General features: G+C 39.9%; 1 protein-coding gene across 1 annotated transcript; it reads right to left on the reverse strand.

Annotated features, from left to right (window-relative positions):
- Window positions 1-6,500: 6,500 nt before the first annotated feature.
- cdc37l1 (cell division cycle 37-like 1) lies at window positions 6,501-16,101 on the reverse strand. The gene is made up of 5 exons (XM_043720869.1): window positions 15,950-16,101; window positions 10,995-11,117; window positions 9,729-9,911; window positions 7,964-8,035; window positions 6,501-6,961 (listed from the first exon to the last, which is right to left on the reverse strand). The coding sequence occupies exons 1-5, from the start codon at window positions 16,061-16,063 to the stop codon at window positions 6,854-6,856; spliced, it is 600 nt and encodes a 199-aa protein (XP_043576804.1). The 5' UTR covers window positions 16,064-16,101; the 3' UTR covers window positions 6,501-6,853.
- Between the last annotated feature and the right edge of the window lie 280 nt (window positions 16,102-16,381).

The raw sequence follows: 16,381 nt of genomic DNA on the forward strand, positions 1-16,381 counted from the left end.
TGATTACATTATTGGAATGTAAATTTAATCAGGATATAAGAAAGTGATCCTATCTGAACTACAGTTTATTTAGACCAACTTCGCTGGAGCATGTTTGTGACACATCTTTAAAGATTGGAGGACAACTTGAAGCATGGATACTACTTTCAGCAGATTCTGAAGGCATGTATTAGATTACAATCCAGTGTGCAAACAGGCCCTTCGGCCCAACAAGTCCACACCGACCCGCCGAAGCGCAACCCACCCATACCCCTACATTTACCCCTTACCTAACACTATGGGCAATTTAGCATGGCCAATTCACCTGACCTGCACATCTTTGGACTGTGGGAGGAAACCGGAGCACCCGGAGGAAACCCACACAGACACGGGGAGAATGTGCAAACTCCACACAGTCGGTCGCCTGAGGCGGGAATTGAACTCGGGTCCTTGGTGCTGTGAGGCAGCAGTGCTAACCACTGTGCCGCCCATATTCTGAGATGCAGATGGTTAATTATAATAGCTATTGGTAAGTCAACTGAAGAAAACAAGTACTTAAAAAAAATGTTGTGATGCTACAATTGAAATTAATCCTGGCCAAATGAGAGGATAAGATCAAGTGTCGGCCAAGACAGATTGTAAACAGTATTAGGAACATGTAGAAGACTTTTCAAAGACATCTAAGTTTAAAAAAAAATTAAGTAAAAGCAAAATGACTGACAAAAGCAGTAGAAAAAGTAACAAGTCAAATTATGGTGAGCACCTTCAAGGTTTTCAAGTAGACAAAAATATAAATTTTACACAAGTTTTGGTATAATTTTGTCATTCCTAGCATATTAAAATATCTAAAAATATGGAATTTGAAAATGAATAATTGGCTATTCCTTGTCCCTTGTTTCCCTTGAGGTGGTGGCTTCCTCCTTGAACCACTGCAATCTGTTTGATGAAGTTACTTCCATTGTTAGATTGGAAATTTCAAGACTTTAACCCAGTGATAATAAAAAAAAGCCAAGTTAAAAATCACACAACACCAGGTTATAGTCCAACAGGTTTAATTGGAAGCACACTAGCTTTCGGAGCACCGCTCCTTCATCAGGTGATAGTGGAGGACACTATTCTAAGGCACAGAATTTATAGCAAAAGTTTACAGTGTGATGTAACTGAAATTATACATTGAAAAATACCTTGATATGTCTGTTGATTCTTTCATCTGTTCGAATACCATGATAGTTTCACTCCTTTCATTGTAAATCACAAAACATGTTTTTAAAAGTTGCATTCTCGGGTTAACTGTAACAATTGGTGTTAGCTAGACAATATGTTGAACACATTTTTAAAAACAAGTAGATGAAAGACCCAACAATCAAGGTATTTTTCAATGTATAATTTCAGTTACATCACACTGTAAACTTTTGCTATAAATTCTGTGCCTTAGAATAGTGTCCTCCACTATCACCTAATGAAGGAGCGGTGCTCCGAAAGCTAGTGTGCTTCCAATTAAACCTGTTGGACTATAACCTGGTGTTGTGTGATTTATTAACTTTGTACACCCCAGTCCAATACCGGCATCTCCAAATCATGAGAAAAAGCCAGGGGTTCAAGTCAGGATGGTGTGTAACTTGATTCATGTCCCTATTAATTATATGCTGCAGGTGATTAAATATGCAGGTTTGGGGAATACCGAAGGTTTGATGAATCTGCATACTGCCTCCTATGGATAGTAAACACTGCAATTACAGTGCACCAATGATGGGAGAATGTTTAAGCCAGGGGATGCACAGCCAGAACATCCATCTGCTGGTTTTCTTTCCTTACATTTCACTTCCTGTCTGCATAATACTGTTGTTTTGATTTTAACATTCCCTTAATCCTGGCCTTTTGTTGATGCCACTTGTGCCACTATTAAAGTTCTAAATTGGAGGAAGGTCAGAGTTCACAATATTAGGCAATAACTTTCACCTGTTGGGGGAGATTATTCACTGATAAAGGGACAGTTGTGAAGTGGGACGCCTTTAAAAATGAGATAACGAGAGCTCAGAGACTATACGTTCCTGTTAGTCTGAAGGCTGGTAGGTGTAGGGAATACTGGATGACTAGAGAAATTGATGGTCTGATGAAGAAAGAGGAGGCAAATGTCATGTAGACAGTCGGGATGGAGTGAATCCCGAGAAAATTACAAAGGCAATAGGAGGGAAATCAGGAGGACAAAAAGGAGGCATGAGATAGATTTGGAAAATAGAGTCAAGGAGAAGCCAAAGGGCTTCTGTAAATACATTGAGCAAAAATGTAACTCGGGAGAGAATAGGACCCCTTAAGATCAATGTGGCTGTCTATGTGTGGAACTGCAGGACATGGGTAAGATACTAAATGAACATTTTGTATCAGTATTTACTATGGAGAAGAACATGGAATTTAGGGAAGTTGGGGAAATAGTGATGTCTTGAAAGGAGTTCATATTACAGAAGAGGTGGTGGTGGATCTTAAAACACAAAGGTAGATAAATCTCCAAGACTTGATCAAGTGTTTCCCAACTTTATGGGAGGCTAGGGAAGAGATGGCTGGGGCTCTTGCTGAGATATTTGTATTATCATCAGCCACAGGTGAGGTGTCAGAAGACTGTGGTTGGTTAATATAGTGTCATTGTTTAAGAAAGGCTGTAAAGAAAAGCCAGGGGAAGCTAGCCAAGTGAATATAAAATTGACTTGTAACTTTTTGGACTGGAAACCTGGGACTAGTGGTGTTCCACAAGAATTGACGCTAGGTCCACTGCTTTTCGTCATTTATATCAAAGATTTAGATGTGAATACAGTGTATCATTAGCAAGTTTGCAGACGACACAAATGTGTTGTAATGGATAGTTAAGATCATCTCAGAGTACAACTAGACTTTGATCAGGTGAGTCAGGGAGTGGCAGATAGAGTTTAATTTAAATTTGATGTGTTTTATTTTGGTAAGGCAAACCAGGGCAGGACTTGTAGTTAATAGTAGGGCCCTGGGGAGTGTTGCTGAACACAGACACCGAGGGGTGTAGAGTTTCTTGAAAGTGGAGTCACAGGTATAAAAGGTGGTGAAGGCGGCATTTAGTATGCTTGCCTTCATTGCTCAGAACATTGGGTATAGGAGTCACAAAGTCATCTTGCAGCTGTACAGGACATTGGTGAGATTACTTTTAGATTACTGCATATAATTCTGGTCACCCTGACAAGGTGCAGAAAAGATTTGTAAGGATGCTTTCACAGGTAAAGGGCTTTGTCCATAGGGATAGGCTGAATAGGCTGGGGCTTTTTCCTGGAGCACGGAAGCCAAGGGGTGACCTTATAAAGGTTTAGAAAATCATGAGGGGCATGGATAGAATAACTAGCCAAAGTCTTTTCCCAAACCTAGAGGGCATAGGTTTAAGGGAAATTGGGCAAGATTTAAAAAGGACCTGAGGGCTAATATTTTTAGAGGGTGGTGGATGTATAGAACAAGCTGCCAGAGGAAGTAGTGGAGGCAGGTACAATTATGACATTTAAAAGCTATCTGAATGGGTATATGAACAGGAATGGTTTCTAGAGATAAGTACTAAATGGAATCAGATCAGATTGGTATGTCTGATTTACATAGACGAGTAGCACTAAAGGGTCTGTTTCCATGCTGTATGAATCTAGCACTCGATGTTGAGAATTAGATGTAATGTGTTCAGCTGTGGCTCCCTCTATTGTCTGAATTGAGAATCTCATTTATTGCCATGTGGTTCTCCAATTGAAGGGGAGTGTTTTGGAATCTCTCTCAATAAATCACAGTCATAGTTTCAAAAGTCATATCAGAAATTTAACCTCAAACAATTTGATTTATGGATTTCTTTCGTGATTCCTTTTCATGCCACTCAAAGGCTCGTTAATGTGCCAAAGCAAGGTGCAGTCAGGATCATGTTCAGACACCACCATTTCTGGTTAAAGTGTAGTTTCAGTATTATCACACTTGCTTTAGGTCAAGCCAAAAAAGCTTCCTGAAGGTGATACTTAATAAATTAGGTGTCTCTATGTTCAATATTTCACTGCCTAAATGAATGCATCCGTTGTATACAAGGAGGATTAGACTTTTACTAAAAATGTAAAATGTAGCCATTTTATTACAATTACTATATTTAAAACAAATTTGACATTCAGCTAGAACCAATTTAACGTTGAACTTCTTGTTGCAATTTAGAAATGCCTATAAGCAAGTCAAAACTTGTGATGGTGCAAAAATGCAATTTGAAACCAATCCAAAAAGCATTGCTTTAGATTATGGATATATCCCTCAAACATCCGATCATAAACCATTCTGAATTAATTTTCAAATAACATATATTGAGGAGAAGACAAAGTAAATCAACTGCATTTATATATTTTCTGAAAAGATTTCATAGTTATTAAACGAAGTTCACTGATCCAAAGCATCTCTTATTCATCTGCAACTTTCAAAATTACTAGTGCTGGGTGAAGAGAGCTTGTAAAAAAATGTCTCTTGTTTTAATACCAATTGGTAACAAGGTTTTATGTAAATGTACATTAATTAAACCAATACAAAAAAGTTGGTGAGCACTCTTACTCATCAAAAATGCACAGTTTACTTCTATATATTTGTATGGAAAGAATTGGCATAAAATGACCACAAACTTGTTAGATAATCAGTAGTTACGACTTATTTAATGCAAGATTAAGATAATCAAACTGATAAAGGATTAGACGGGATTAAGTTCTGATGTAAGGTCATTGGCCTGAAAAAGTAACTTTCTCTCAACAGATGCAGGTCGGCCTGAGCATTTCCCAGTATGCTCTGTTTTTCTTTGATTTGCAACATCTGCACCTTTTTTGTTGGTCAATGTTTGAAACTCACTGTAAAATGTGAATGTAGGTTTGCTGGCTGGACTGGAAGGTTTGTTTTCAGATGTTTTGTCACTATATTAGGTAACATCTTCATTGAGCCTCCGGATGAAGCCCGGATCATGTTACCTAGTATGGTGACGAAACCTCTGAAAACGAACCTTCCAGCTCAGCAAGCAAACCTACATCCAGAACCTCAACCTAAGCTACAAATAGTCTCAAAACTCGCTATCTGTGTAAAATTGATGGCTGGTAGTTCATAATAAAGCTTATTTTAGAACTGTTTCCTAACTCCCACTCAAGCATCAGGGTCTTCATTTAATTGGATACCACATTGCACTGTTATAACCTCAGTACTCTGATTCAAGTTTAATTTGTCCAGTTATTCTGCAGATCATGTGCGCATTTCTTCATGAAGTACACAGTAATTTTTCATGAGTGAGCATAATTTTAGTCAGTCAAGTTGCAGAAGTCTTAAAATCTGTGCAAATTCTTGGACTACCATCACAACTGCACAGAATTTCATGGACAACATGAAAAACAAATTAAGAAAAAGTGCTGGAGTAACTCAGCAGGTCTGACAGGACCGGTGGAGGGAGAAACAGAGTTAATGTTGAATTCAACAGCCTTTGGAAGTGTTGGATTCTGTCTACTGCTTCTTGCTCCACACATGTTTCTAGCCTTGCTGAGGTAGTCTGCCACTTTGACCTCACTTTGCTTTCCAGGAACAAACCCAATTGTAACTCAAAAGTTTCATTTTTTTATAAACAGATTAATTGGAAAACCAAGTCCGTGCATCCCAACTTCTCAAGTTACTCAAATTTCTGTGCTCCAGTGATCTAGACCCACGATGAGCAAGATGAACAGCTGTGCAAGGAAACTCTGACAGCATAGACAGGCTGAATTGGTTTATTGCATCATCAACATTCCCTAAACGTGTCCCAGGACTTGCTGTGTTGTAATTTGTTATTTCATTTTTAACAACAAAAAATGTGTCACTTAGATTTTGTTCCACCAAATGGTGCACTTTTCCAGTATATAGGTATAACTGAGCTCTGCTGCTATCATACTTAATGAAACAGTCACATTCCTCTGCACATTGTCTTCATTAATAAGGCTGAAATAACGTAGACAATGTGTGCATTAAAAAAAGAAACAGAGTTAGTTCTTTGCACATACTTTGACATCAATACCACCCATTTGGTCAGCTTAAGATTGAATCAATAGTACACCTTTTGCTTATACAAGATTTCTTTAAAGAAACAGATCTGTGTTGTCATCAATTGAAAAGATTTTTTTTAAAACAACTAAGCATTATTTTTTGAAATAAGGACATTTGAACCAACCATTAAAGAGAAGTCATTTCTCCCGTTTCCTAGCAATATTCATTTGATTTTTCTTTAAACAAATGTAGGTTTCAGTCTACAATGTTTTGGTCGACTTGGTCAGGTAGGGTACCAAAGACTGTGTTTTCCATCAATATTGGTGATGTTAAGTCCGAGTGGGGAAATCTGCTTCATGCTCAACTTTGTTGCTATTAAGAGGAGAATAGTTGTTGTGTGGTGAAAGTTAAAGGCACCAGCCTACACTTCCCTTTTCTGTTTGTGAAAAACTTGGATTTGAAATCTCTCTGACTAGGCTGCCACTGTTTTCAGGAATGTGGCAAATGTGGCAAATACTGTATACCTCTAATCACCACAATAATAAAAAGGAGGGCAAAATATGCACACCAGTTAGATACACTGTGCAATCTCAAGTGAATCTTAGCAAAACTAAGCCAGAAAGTATCTGGAAGTGTATGTAATGGGGAAGCGATTAGGTAGAAGGTGATTAGCAAATCCTTTTTCAGAACGGCCGGCATTTGAATGCTTCAAAATCATACTTTTTTTTTTGTTTTAAACAAACCTTACAAATAAAGTGCAGCATCCACACAGGCAAGTCAACGGTTACATACAAAAACAGGCTTTTCTTCCACTGTCGTGAAATTTTTTATGCAATCATCTAATAGTGTTATTGCCAAACAGTTACGATATGTCCATTTTAGGTTCTTCATTTCTTTCTTCTTTGGCTTCTTTAGTATTATAGATCCTTAAGCCTGCATCTATACAGCGCTGCAAGTAGTGCTCAGCAACCTAGGGTAGATAAAAATGCAACTAAACTCATTGACAATACAAGTGCATTGTTGGCATTACAGTGAGGATAAAGAACTAGAAAATGTGATAGAAAATCAAGACAAAGTCACTGTGTGGAATGAAATTTACAAAAAAAAAAATCAGGAATTTTACTCTCTTCAAATAATATTCAAAACTTAGCTCCCATATGAGTATTGATTTTGAAGTTAGAGATGAGATGTAAAATAGGCTGCTGGCAGACACTGATTATGTACTTGTCCAATGTTCTATTGAGTGAACTTCAACCAAAACCCTGTCTGCCTGTTCAATGTGGTGTCCAAGATCTCTCAGCTCTCAAACAGGAGAGACTTCCAGTTTATTGGCCATTGTTTATCCTTTCAGTCAACTTTCCCAGAACGAAAAAAAGGTACCATTTGTTGAATCTTAAAATGCAAATATTTGTAGCTATATTTGCCTCTGAACAGTGGCTGCATTTCAAAGTTGTTTCATTACGGTATGAAAAACACTGCAAAAATGTAAAAATCAAGTCTCTTCTTCAGTAAATGCTCTACAAATTGCATCAAATTACACAACGTAACTCTCCTCTGATTTCCTGTCCCTTACAGAAATGGAGTTGGGAATCAAGGATGCAGAATGAAGGAGCAGCATCAAATTTCTATTCAGTACCCCACTGGGGCTTTTTGGATGAGTTGGACCAAAGAATGCGTTTCTGTGCTGAATGACTCTTACTATCTATGACAATAGATGATGAAATCAGACAGCAATAACACACACCAAAGCCCACTTACTCCAATGATGATGATGCCAACACATGAGTTCAAAGGGTCCTTAATCCAAACTTTTAATTTGCTTGCTTCAAAAAAATAACGGCAGATAATCTGGGGCAAACAGAACCCCATCTTTGTGTGGTTTAAGAGAAGCAGACAGGAGGCTAAATCACAAGTAAGAGAACATTTTATAAATCCTGATCAAGGTTAAATAATGGACATTCTTAAAACATACCTGTGGGTCCATGTTGCTTAGCATGTTCTGAAGGACATGGACGTCTTGCAACTGGAAACACCGTTTGAATTCCTACAAGACAGATAGAAGCTACTGTAAAAAGCACTGATCACCACAATCCCAACTGTCTGCAGTTTGGGATGGAGGGTTACTGATTGGAAACACAAGATCTATTAAATTTCCCCAAGTGTGGTGCTGGAAAATCACACCAGATCAGGCAGCATGTGCGCAGCAGGAGAATCTACGTTTCAGGCAAGCGCCCTTCATCAGAAAAAGAGGCTTATGGGCCAAGGGGATGGACAGATAAATGGGAGGGGGGTGGGGAAGGTAGATGAGAGTGCAATAGGTAGGTGGAGGTGGGGGTAATAGTTTGGAGAGAAAGGTGGAGTGGATAGTTGTGAAGGAAGATGGACAGATACCTGACAGTCTTCCTTCCCACTTATGCGCTCCACCCTCCTCTCCAACCTATCACCTTTACCCGCTCAACTACCCTCTCTCCAGCCCCAGCCCCACCCCCCCTCCCATTTATCTCTCCGCCCCCTCGGCTCATAAGCTCCATTCCTGATGATGGTTTTTTTTGCCCGAAACGTCAATTCTCCTGCTCCTTGGATGCTGCCTGACCTGCTGTGTTTTTCCAGCACCACACTCTTGACTGAGCTCCAGAATCTGCAGTCCTCACTTTCTCCTGTTAAATTTCCCGGTCAAGGAATTAAAGCTGCACGAAGTGCAGTGAGAGATAGGCTTGAAGGAAGTGTGAGATTGAGGTAACAGTTCTCTGGTGACATGCAGGAAATCTAAAGTGATGGTGGGGTAATAACAGGGATCGTCAAATTAAATGGTTTAACATCCAGTCATTCTTTCCCAGAAAGAACTGCATTTCAAACAGCAAAAGATGAGGAAGGTAATGGATGAAGCCAAATGCTGCACAAAAAAAAAGTTAATCAAGACAGGATAAACTAGAGACAATAAGGACAGCACAATGGTAAGTGCGTGTATTCCTTACAATGCAGGAGGCAGATTACTGGCAAGAAAATAAATGAGAAAGCTGGATCACATAGTTTGAATAAAAAGACATAAATAGACTTGTAGGGTCACAGCATGGAAACAGACCCTTCAGTCTGCACTGACCAGATATCCTAAACTGACCTAGTCCCATTTGCCTCCATATCCCTCTAAACCCTTCCTATTTCCGTACCCATCCAGAGGTCTTTTAAATGTTGTGATTATACCCACCTCCACCATTTCCGCTGGTAGCTCATTCCATAGACACACCACCCTCTGCATGAAAAAGTCATCCCTTAGGTCCCTTTTAAATCTTTCCCCTCTCACTTTAAACCGATGCCCTCTAGTTTTGGACTTGTCTACCCTGGGACAAAGACTTTGGCTATTCAGCCCCCTATCCATGCCCCTCAATTTTAGAAATCTCAATAAGATCACCCAGTGCTCTAAGGAATAAAGCTCCAGCCTATTCAGCCTCTCCTGATAGATCAAACCCTCCAATCCTGGCAACATCTTTGTAAATCTTTTCTGAATCCTTTCAAGTTTCACAACACAGTCCAGAATACTTATTTTGAATGTTGTAATGTTGAATTTTTGGTTTGCTGAATCGAGCAATCATATATTTGTTTATTCATGAAAGGAAAATCACACATAGATCATTAATATTAAATTTCTTTACAAGCACAAGCTGTAGTACAAATCTGCAACCAGATGAATGTAGGAAAATTAATATAGTTTTATTTTACAAATTGTGATTTGTGCTTACCAGTGGCAGAGATTCAAACACTTCCATCGGAGGCAAACCATGAACATCCAAATGATTCAAGTGCTGAGCCACATTATGCATTGATACTGTTTCTGCAGTCTTGGTTTCTGCAAATTCTCGAACCCGTTGGATAAACTCTGCTAGTTCAGTGTTAAATGCATCCATATAACCTTCTTCAGCTATCTTTATGGTGGGGGGAGATAGTGAGAAACAGAAAAGGTAATGTCAAGTTTACCTTTAGCTTAACCAAATTAAGTATTTTAGGACAGCAGTGAGCTTGTTCCCAATCCCCCACAACTGCAAATGCCACACAGAGTAGCTTGAGGAAGACATCACTGGAGCTATAAGCCACAGTAGATACAAAACAACTTATCAGTAGCAATAAATTTAGTTTGTGTTAGCGAAGAAACAGCACAGTCTTGTGGGAACAAATTATTGCAGCATCTGAACTGAAATCAAAAATGCTGGAGATCACAGGGGTCAGGCAGCATCCACAGAGAGAAAGCAAGCTAACAGAGTCTAGATGACTCTTCATCAGAAACGATAGCTTGCTTTCTCTCCATGAATGCTGCCTGACCCACTGTCATTGCCAGCATTTTTCGTTTTCAGAACAGCACAAGCATGATAGATTCCTAAAAGCAACAATCGCTTTAAACCCAAGGAAGTCCATTTGGCTCATGAAGCCCATTCCTTACAAAGTACTTGCATTTTATATTGCCACATACTGAAGGGATGAGGTGAGGGGAAAAGATAGGATAGTGGGAATCTGGGACACTCTGCCTGTAAAAGGTGGTGGAGGCAGAAACCCTGTTAACACTGAAGTATTATTTAGATGAGCACTTGCAATGCCAATGCATACAAGGCAATGGGTGGAAAATGAGATTAGAATAGTTAGATGGTTGTTTTTGATTGGTGCAGACTGGATGGCTTGAAGTGTCTTTTTCTACACTGTACACTTTTATGAGTCTATATTCTAAAGGAATTAGTGCTATATAACCTCGACAAAACTACCCAATTCCGTACTGGTCAGGGCCAGCAATAGTGGAAGAATGGACGGAAAGTTTTCACTAAGATTCATACATCCACAGGCTTTGAGGATGCAAAGCTGCATTACATATTGGTGGCAGCAGTTTGGCAATACTTACACCAGTTTTAGCACACAGGGCACAGAATGAATATTATGGCAAGAATCACTACCATTTGTGGAGAGGGAGATCTAAAATGGAATCTTGTGCTCTTCCCTCACCCCCTTCTTTAGATTCTTACTTTTGCTTTCTCAAAAAACTGTCTGAAGCAGCCACGAGGATCTTGCTGAAGACTTCTGCCCAGTTCGATAATGAACTGCATCACAACAGCTTGGTGTGCCACCTGTTCCATCAGTGCTTGTTTCTGTAAATACAACAAGAAAGTAGGTCACTGGAGAGCTCCAGTCAACAAGTTCCCTTTCTGGAAGAGGGCATGGGGAAATTATACATTAAACCCCTCCATTCCTTTCCAATTAAAAGTGAAACCTCTGCAGCACAGGATTGGGTTTGCACTTTGCTGTGGAAGGATACAAGCTTTACCAGCAGCACCACTGCATTATTGGTCAGTTTTCATTCCATTTATGTGAAGTGTTTCTTACATTTGGACCTCAGTGTCGCATACCTTTTTGCCACCAGGATAACATACTTCCAATGGTGCCCAGTATGGGCCATGAGTTTGCTCCCTATTATAGCATCCCCATTCGTCTTAAAGCCCTATTTGCATTCATCTCCTCTTCTGGGGTGTCTAACGAGGTCCACATTCTTACTCATGAAAGACCTTTTTCTGTTACACTGAAATGTATCCAAGTAAACACAGTACTTACCAAACTTTGTAAAGAGAGCTTTTTTTAACCTGAGAGAACAATGTTGACTTGTTGGGTTTTAATCAGGTTCCAATTCATCAATTTGAGAGTGGAAAGATTTAAAAGGGATGTAAGGGGCAACGTTTTCACACAGAGGGTGGTGCATTTATGGGATGAGCTGCCAGAGGAAGTGGAGGAGTTTGGTACAATTACAACGTTTAAAAAGCATCTGGATGGGTATATGAATAAAAAGGGTTGAGAGGGATATGGGCCAAATGCAAGTAAGTGGGATTAGGTTAATGTAGAATATCTGGTCAGCATGGACAAGTGGAGTCGCAGGTAGATAGGATAGTGAAGATGACGTTTGGTATGCTTTCCTTTATTGGTCAGAGTATTGAGTACAGGAATTGGGAGGTCCTGTTGCGGCTATACAGGACATTGCTTAGGCCACTGTTGGAATATTAGATTAGATTAGATTAGATTACAGTGCGGAAACAGGCCCTTCAGCCCAACAAGTCCACACCGACCCGCCGAAGCGAAACCCACCCATACCCCTACATTTACCCCTTACCGAACACTACGGGCAATTTAGCTTCGCCAATTCACCTGACCCCTGGGGTTCAGAAAAGATTTACAAGGATGTTGCCAGGGTTGGACGATTTGAGCTACAGGGAGAGGCTGAACGGGCTGGGGCTGTTTTCCCTGGAGCGTCAGAGGCTGAGGGGTGACCTTACAGAGGTTTACAAAATTATGAGGGACATGGATAGGGTAAATAGGCAAAGTCTTTTCCCGGGGGTCAGGGAATCCAGAACTAGAGTCATAGGTTTAGGGTGAGAGGGGAAAGATATAAGAGACACCTAAGGGGCAACTTTTTCACACAGAGGGTGGTACTTGTATGGAATGAGCTGCCAGAGAAAGTGGTGGAGGCTGGTACAATTGCAACATTTAAGAGGCATTTGGATGGGTATATGAATAGGAAGGGTTTGGAGGGATATGGGTCGGGTGCTGGCAAGTGGGACAAGATTGGATTGGGATATCTGGTCGGCATGGATGGGTTGGACCAAAGGGTCTGTGACCCTATGACTAATCTTTACCTCTGTCTCACTGAATTTTACTGCATAGATTATAAAGTTTTCCTTCTTGTTATCATTTCCTTTTTCGCAATAGTTAGGAAATGCTAGTGATGACATAAAATGTGGTATTTCCTTTTCTGATCCATTACGAGAGCAAACAACCTGGCACAACCTCTCAAAAGATAGCACTGTTGGTATTCTCAACTATAGTTTTGAGGGACAAAAGCATTCATTTGACAATTGGCCAGTTTAGAAAAACAATTTGCCATTTTCTTTTAATAATTGAAATGTAATACCCTGATTTTGCAAATTGAATCACAATGATAAGAAAGTATATGGGGGGGGGGGGGGTAGTTCTGGAAACAAAATTTAAAGATGAAGCTTGAATCATTATTTCACAAGAGATTCTATAAAGATAACTATATCATGAACTTACTGAAAGAAAATCAATAGCTCGGTCAAGCAGAATAACCTCAAACTGGGCTCCCAATATAAGACTTCACACCAGATATACTATCCGCCTGAACTTACATTAAGTATTAAGTCTGAGACATGTTGACTGTCATAGATCAAATGTATTAAAGTACTTCACCCATACCCAACCATATGATCAATAATCAGCCTTGCAGAATAGATATCAAATGCTCACCCTTTGTAAAAAGTTCAATAAAGCAAGCTAATTTAAATTCTTCAAAACATTTTAAAAACACAGCTTTGAATACTGTTGGAGAGTTGGGCATGATGGAATTGATTTCAGTTGTAGTATAACAAGCGGTTACTGGATGTAATGCAGTTGAGTATGCTTCAATTACCTTAATTTCTTACATGTGAACTAAATAATACAGTAATTTTTAAATGTTACTTCAATCACAGGTTGTCACACAATAGGTTCACCAGATTGATTCCTATTATGGAGGGATTGTCCAATGAGTAAAAGCTGAACAGGTTGGGATTCTACTCCTTGGAGTTTAGAAGAATGAAAAATGTCTCAGTGAAAGGTACAGGATTCTTAAGGAGCTTGACAGGGTAAACGCTGAGAGGATGTTTTCCCTTATGGGTGAGTAGAAGACTAGAGAACATGGTCTTAGAATTAAGGGGTGCCAATTTAAGACAGAGATGATGAGGAATTTCTTCACTGAGGGTTGAGAGTTTTGGAGCTCCTTGGTACTGAGAGCTGTGAGGGCAAAGTCCTAATGTATACTTCAGGCCACAATAGATAGATTCTTCATCATTCGGGGAATCAAGGGATATGGGAAAGGGCAGGCAAGCAGACATGATTCTCTTGAATGGTGCAGCAGGTTTGAGGGGCTGAATGACCTACTCTTGTTCCTATTTCTTGTGGTCTTTTAAAGGCAGCATCTGGACTATTCAATGAAAAATAATTAAACATTTTTCCCCCAAAAAGCACTTTTGGACTTCCAGAATACTTCCAACATTTTCTGTTTACATTTATCTCTATAATGTTTGCAGCATTTTGTTTTGTTTCATTTATAGTCATAGAGATGTACACTATGGAAACAAACCCTTGGTCCAACCCGTCCATGCCGACCAGATATCCCAACCCAATCTAGTCCCACCTACCAGCACCCGGCCCATAACACTCCAAACCCTTCCTATTCATATACCCATCCAGGTGCCCTTTAAATATTGCGATTTTACCAGCCTCAAACACTTTCTCTGGCAGCTGATTCCACACACATACCACCCTGTGCGTGAAAAAGTTGCCTCTCAGGTCTCTTTTATATATTTCCCCTCTCACACTAAACCTATGCCATCTCGTTCTGGACTCCCCCAACCCAGAGAAAAGACTTTGTCAGTTTATCCTATCCATGCCCCTCCTGATTTTATAAACCTCTATAAGGTCATCCCTCAGCTTCCGACACTTCAGGGAGAACAGTCCTAGCCTATTCAATCTCTCCCTATAGCTCAAATCCTCCAACCCTGCAACATCCTTGTAAACCTTTTCTGAACCCTTTCAAGTTTCACAACATCTTTCTGATAGGATGGAGACCAGAATTGCATGCAATATTCCAACAGTGGCCTAACCAATGTCTTGTACAGCCGCAACATGACCTCCCAACTCCTGTACTCAATGCTCTGACCAATACAGGAAAGCATACCAAACGCCTTCTTCACTATCCTATCTACCTGCGACTCCACTTTCAAGGAGCTATGAACCTGCACTCCAAGGTCTCTTTGTTCAGCAACACTCCCTAGGACCTTACCATTAAGCGTATAAGTCCTGCTAAGATTTGCTTTCCCAAAATGCAGCACCTCACATTTATCTAAATTAAACTCCATCTGCCACTTCTCAGCCCATTGGCCCATCTGATCAAGATCCTGTTGTAATCTGAGGTAAGCTTCTCCGCTGTTCACTACATCTCCAATTTTGGTGTCATCTGCAAACTTACTAACTGTACCTCTTATGCTCGCATCCAAATCATTTATAAATGATGAAAAGTAGAGGACCCAGCACTGATCCTTGTGGCACTCCACCGGTCAGAAGCCTCCAGTCTGAAAAACAACCCTCCACCACCGCCATCCTCTGTCTTCTACCTTTGAGCCAATTCCGTATCCAAATGGCTAGTCCTCCCTGTATTCCATGAGATTTAACCTTGCTAATCAGTCTCCCATGGGGAACCTTGTTGAACGCCTTACTGAAGTCCACATAGATCACATCTACTGCTCTGCCCTTATCAATCTTCTTTGTTCCTTCTCAAAAAACTCAGTCAAGTTTGTGAGACATGATTTCCCATGCACGAAGCCATGTTGACTATCCATAATCAGTTCTTGCCTTTCCAAATACATGTACATCCTGTGCACAGGATTCCCTTTAACAACTTGCCCACCACCAACGTCAAGCTCACTGGTCTGTAATTCCCTGGGTTGTCCGTACCACCTTTCTTAAACTGTGGCACCACTTTAGCCAATCTCCAGTCTTCTGGCATCTCACCTTGACTATTGATGATACAAATATCTCAGTAAGAGGCGCAGTAATCAGTTCCCTAGCTTCCCACAGAGTTCCAGGGTACACCTGATCAGGTCCTAGGGATTTATCCACCTTTATGCGTTTCAAGACATCCAGCACTTCCTCCTCTGTAATATGGACATTTTTCAAGACATCACCATTTATTTCCCTACATTCTATATCTTCCATGTCCTTTTACACATTAAATACTGATGCAAAATTTTGTCCAAGATTGTTCAATTGAATATCAGTCACTAACTCACCCTGTGGAAAAATAAGCAAAGCCCAGAGAAACTAACATTAGCATGGATTTAACCTGAATTACATAAATTATTTTTGGCTCTTGCCTTACCTCTTCCTTTTTTAAATTAAAACACCAGTTTATTAGGTAGTTTGCCGTATCTTGACAAATGAGGTGAGGGTGATCCGATAAATATCTCTGGCTATCAACCCATCGCTTCAACATGCCTGCAATGAGAGATGAAGAGAGAAACTTCACTGAACATTTTCTCAAACTTCCAAAAATTATGACACAACATAATCCAAACATTTATTTTGCAGTAAGAAATTCTGCCCATTCCACTATCAAACAATAATTAGGAAATGAAAGCTTGATTAAATAGATTTCACGGCCAATAGAATTGTTTGAAATAATGCAGTGCCCTGGTTTCAACATAATTGTTTCATTTCCTAAATGCTGAGTATTCCCGAGAAAATGGTACTGCTTTGATAGTACTCTGTTGTAACCCTGTTATGGTTAGGGATTACAGATGCCTAAGGGAAA

The sequence above is a fragment of the Chiloscyllium plagiosum genome, chromosome 2, assembly GCF_004010195.1.
Source record: "Chiloscyllium plagiosum isolate BGI_BamShark_2017 chromosome 2, ASM401019v2, whole genome shotgun sequence".
NCBI classification, from domain to species: domain Eukaryota; kingdom Metazoa; phylum Chordata; class Chondrichthyes; order Orectolobiformes; family Hemiscylliidae; genus Chiloscyllium; species Chiloscyllium plagiosum.

Coding starts and splice junctions, on each gene's coding strand:
- cdc37l1 (XM_043720869.1), bottom strand. CDS start 16,063: ATGTTGAAGCGATGGGTTGATAGCCAGAGATATTTATCGGATCACCCT. Junction 11,118..15,949: donor TTAATTTAAAAAAGGAAGAG/GTAAGGCAAGAG, acceptor TTGTATTTACAG/AAACAAGCACTGATGGAACA. Junction 6,962..7,963: donor TAAGCAACATGGACCCACAG/GTATGTTTTAAG, acceptor TATCTACCCTAG/GTTGCTGAGCACTACTTGCA.